The following is a 4,755-nucleotide window of genomic DNA, read 5'->3' as shown; positions in this document are numbered from 1 at the left end:
AAAAAATTAAAAAAAATAAAAAATACGTATTCAGAAATGAAAAAAAAAATGCTGAGATACAATCAAAAAATTTACCTACCAGTTTCTCTATCAACAAAAACAAACACAAAGCTATTTAAACATTACATTGGTTTTTCTGAATTGAAATACCATCATCCCTCACTATGTCATGGTTCACTTACTGCAGCTTCACTGGTATCATGGGTTTTAAAAACATATATCTAATTTTGTATCACAGAATTTTTGCTATCTTGTTGGATTTTGCAATATATAGGTATTTAGATAAGATTTATTATTTTAATTATTACTGCCTAAAAAGTTTAAAACAATATAAAAATGTTAATTCAAACATATTAAAAGAATATTAAATCAAAACAAAATACAGCATGTATTTCACCAGCAGGTGAATACCATAGTGTACACAATGGAAATGCAGTACACCACTACTGCTTGCACTATTGCCTGAAGGAATGAAAGGTGACCAACCACAGCACTGTATTCTGTATCCTGGGTGCTGATTGGCTCAGGGACCATAGCACTGGTTTGTTTGCTCTCCCACACTGTGCTCATATGGTCACCATCTCTCCTTGTCCACTTCACACTGAGTACCCATGTAGAATTTTACATGCTGTTAACATTACGTAAGTTTAAGAGTGTAGAAAGTGTTTAAGAGCATCTGAAGTGTTTATAAGAGTGTGGGAAAGGTTTATAGGACTGTGGGAAGGGTTTATAAAGCCTTAAAATATATATAAATAATACAATAAATATAATACCACTGCTTCATGGATTTTGACCTATCGTTGGGTCTCTGCAATGTAACTCCCATGGTAGGTGAGGGATCACTGCATTGCCTTGTCTGAAACTATGCAAGTCAGGAAAATGTAAATGTCTCTAAACTTCAAGTAAATTCCATCCAGCCAAAGGTTGTCTCTACTCCAACAATAGAATTCTAATACTATGAATGATGAACTGAGAAATGAAATGTTAACAGTAGATATAAACTCTGTTGCAAAATTCCTAATCTTTTACAACCACAAATGTCCTAATTTTCTTAAAAGAGTTAGGCTACTATCTGAATAATTACTCATATTTGTTTTCTTCACTTCATTAATTTACCTCTTTTAATGATTTTTTCCTAAACAAAGTTTCTAAACGTTAACTCTCTTATGGGTGTTTTAATTTTGCTGTAAATATTAGAGAAATGATAAAAATCTAAGGACTGATAATATCAGTTTTTTCAAATTCCTTTTAAAATGATAATTAAAACTATATAAACATACTGTTTTGTTTTAATTTCTACTGAATCATTTTTATTCAAACATATCTTTTTAAAATATTTAGAAAGATCTCCCTTATCTATGAACAAAAGTTTAAAGCTATTGTTTTATCTGCAATAATAGTGGCTTTTAAGTGCTACTGGGAACTCTTATAACAATATATAACATTATCTTATTTAAATCTCACAATGACCCAAAAAGTAAGCAGCATTACCCTATCTTAGAACTGTGAAAAGTGATGAGTTTAAATAACTGGGTTGAGGTCAGGTAACCAGTGAGGGATGCAACAGGAAATAGACTCAGCACTTGCTGAAGCCATAGAACATATTGAATGGGCATCTGTACACCCCGAGGGCCCCTCAAAAAATTGAGAAAATATCCCTGAGTATCAACATGTATGTACAAAATGTTGCAGCCTATTGCACTGACTTCTATCTCTTCTTTTAATTTTGTTTTTTTTCTTTTCCATCCTTCCCTGTAGTTGCTGGAAATCTTTCTGCTGCGCTGTCAGTGATGGTAGCTGGCTGCTTTGAAATACACAGAAAGCAATTTCCTCCAGTGGAGCAGCCTCTGTCAGCGAAAGTTCTCACTGTTTCCTCCATGCCTGGTTTGCACCTGGTTCTTCAGTACATTTTACTTGGTGTGGCTGAAACCCTGGTAAACCCAGCCTGTGAGTAACTCAGTTTTTACACAGAGCTCATCAGCTCAACAGAAACAACATGGCGGGTCGCCTGCTCACTCCCTGCAGATTTCCCACAGTGCTTCAGATAGGTCTAAGTATCATTCTCATTTTTAAATATTACATTTATCTTCATTCCTCTAACACATATATATAATTATTAATTCCTCCTGGATATAGATGGAATGAAAGATTTACTAACCTTATTAGAGGCAACAATCTTTTGGTTAGATACAGAACAAGAAAAGCACTGCTAAAACCCAGAAGACAACTCCAACACAGTTACAAAAAAATTATCTTTCTTCCCCCATTCCTTCCTTCCCTCAGATTCATAAATACATATATGAAATATATATGTCTACATTTGCTTCTTAAAATACATTTAATACTTTGAGAGTGTGTGAACATGCAAATGAAATGAAAATTTGACCCACTTTTCCTCAATAACTCAAAGTTTTTAAATGTTACACTAGATTAAATATGATCACCAGTCCTTCATAAAATAAGTTTAAGGTAATATTATTCAATAGCAAGCATTTCTGAATTATCTAGATTGCTTATATTAGTTGGGCTAGCCACTTTAAAATTTATCACAGTATTTTAATAATTTCATGTAATATAGTGATGTGTATATACATATATATCAATGAAATATATAATATCTTATATTTCTACCCTCCATGTAATTTCCTGCATTGGGAGCCTTAATTGTAACTCAAGCCCATATTATTCTTTGTTGAGAATATTTTTAACAGTTATCATGCTACCTGTTCCATTCTATCAGTCAGTACATAATCTTTAGGGTAATGATACTAAATGACAACTTTGATCATTTTACTTGTGTCCAAAATCTTCAATGATTCTATTATCTTCAAAGTTATTTCTAATCTTCTTAAATATATATCTAATAAATACATATTTATACATAGACACCAAAATAATTCATTAAAAATAAAAGTAATTAAATGTGTGAATTTTTTTTTGTTTGTTTGTTTTTGTTTTTGTTTTTGTTTTTCTCTGGTACTGGGAACCGAACTCACGACCTTGCGCTTGCCAGGTAGGCGCTTTTGCCGCTGAGCTAAATCCCCAGCTCCCTAAATGTGCGAAATTATAATCATATGTATTGCATCAGACTTCTTTTTCATTCCACATATTTTGCATTAAGTTATTTTGTGAGAGTCTATGATGAGGACATCATTGTTTAACACTTGCAAGGAATACAATAGACATGTAAACAAATACCGCTGCTCGAGCTTTTATGTATCTTCTGTCATGTCATTCTTAGAAAATTCTTGGAAGTAGTGAAAATTTTCTGGGATTCATCAGTCATGAGTGAACAGAATGAGGAAATTCCTAGCCAGCTTAGCAATAGGGGTTCAACATACAGAAGTCAGAAAGGCGCTCACAACCATTAGCTGCTAAAAGGGCACACAATGTAAATCTCTTAGACCATCCATACTACACTGAATAAAACAAGTCAAATATGACCAAAGACCAAGACTTTCAGGTACTACCTATGTGACCTTGGAAACTCATTTAACCTCCAACGTTCACCTTTCTGATCTTTAAGATGGACATAATTAGAATTCTGACTCATGTCATAGCATTGGAGAAAGAGTCAATGGGAATAAGGGCTATTCCTTGAAAGTCAAATGCTATAAAATGTGACTGGGTGTTCGGAACTATAAAATCAGATATTAACCCAGTGAGGCCTTATGTAATGTTAAGTTCTTTGGTCTCAAAATTGGACAGAGCTGAGGTTTAACCTAGTTCTACCACTGACTGGTGTTGGGATCTTGGGAAAATTATTCCACATTTCTGAGCTTTTTCTCATCATTTATAAAATGAGGAAGAGTTATGCAAAGGATCAAGTGAGGGCTGGATGTGTAGCTCAGTGGCAGAGTGCTTGCCTAGCATGCGTGAGGGTCTGAGCTCCATCCCTAGTACCGCAAAAAGAAAAGACCAAAGGACAAAGTGAAATACATTATAGAAAGCAAAAACACAATACCTAAGTATATACACAGCACTCAGTAACTTGTGACATGTGAGTTATCATTACATTATCTTAATCTTTTGCATGAATTAATACTGTGGTGCCTTATTCACTTGGAATAGGTGTCCTTTTTCTAGCAGTTTCTACTGTAATGTAAACACCAGAAAACCATACACTACAGCAGTGTGAGAACTCTCTCTCTTGCGTGAGTCATCCTGCATTCCTCTCTTTCTAACTCAACAGTGTGCTTCAATTTTTACTCAAATATGCTCTAAATCTGCCGATTTCTTGCATTCTTTTTGCAATTTTCTGGTTTAAAGCTTCATGATCTCTATCCCTGATTCTTCCTGGTTCTTCTAGAGCCTCCTCATTTGTTCTCTTGCTTCCTGTCCTGTCTATTTGTCCATTCTCTTCAGAAAAGCTAGCATGGTCTTTCTTACCATACCTCTGCCCACAATTCCACAATAGAATCTTAGAGATAAATCCCATACCACAGTGAATAAAACTCCATGCAATTTGGCCCACGCATTAAGTTCCAACTATATTTTCTTATATTCTGGCCCTTGGATGCTTTGTTAAAATCTTTGTGTGTCTCTAAGGTGGCAAATGTATTTCTATCCCAAGGCCTTTGTGCTTGCTTTTCTCCTCAGCTGGAGTTCCACTCCCTCTGTTTGAAAAACTTCTCATTGAGTTTTCTCAAAGCTTTTCTTTTTTGGAGAAGCTTCCTTGATCGTCTCATCACTTTTTATTCCATTGCGCTCTCTCTCTCTCTCTCTCTCTCTCTCTCTCTCTCTCTCTCTCTCTCT

The 4,755-nt window shown here is 34.7% G+C and overlaps 1 protein-coding gene across 1 annotated transcript in view; it reads left to right on the top strand.

Annotated features, from left to right (window-relative positions):
* Slc15a5 (solute carrier family 15, member 5) overlaps positions 1-4,755 on the top strand; it is a 92,644-nt gene that overhangs the window by 55,338 nt on the left and 32,551 nt on the right. The window contains exon 6 of the mRNA XM_005379024.1: positions 1,759-1,947. Within this exon, the coding sequence (XP_005379081.1) occupies positions 1,759-1,947 (189 nt within the window). The remainder of the gene's footprint in view (positions 1-1,758; positions 1,948-4,755) is intronic.

This window comes from Chinchilla lanigera, unplaced genomic scaffold (genome assembly GCF_000276665.1).
Source record: "Chinchilla lanigera isolate Chin_1 unplaced genomic scaffold, ChiLan1.0 scaffold00012, whole genome shotgun sequence".
NCBI lineage: Eukaryota > Metazoa > Chordata > Mammalia > Rodentia > Chinchillidae > Chinchilla > Chinchilla lanigera.
The sequence above is the reverse complement of the archived record's forward strand: the minus strand, read 5'-3'. Positions and strand labels throughout refer to the sequence as shown.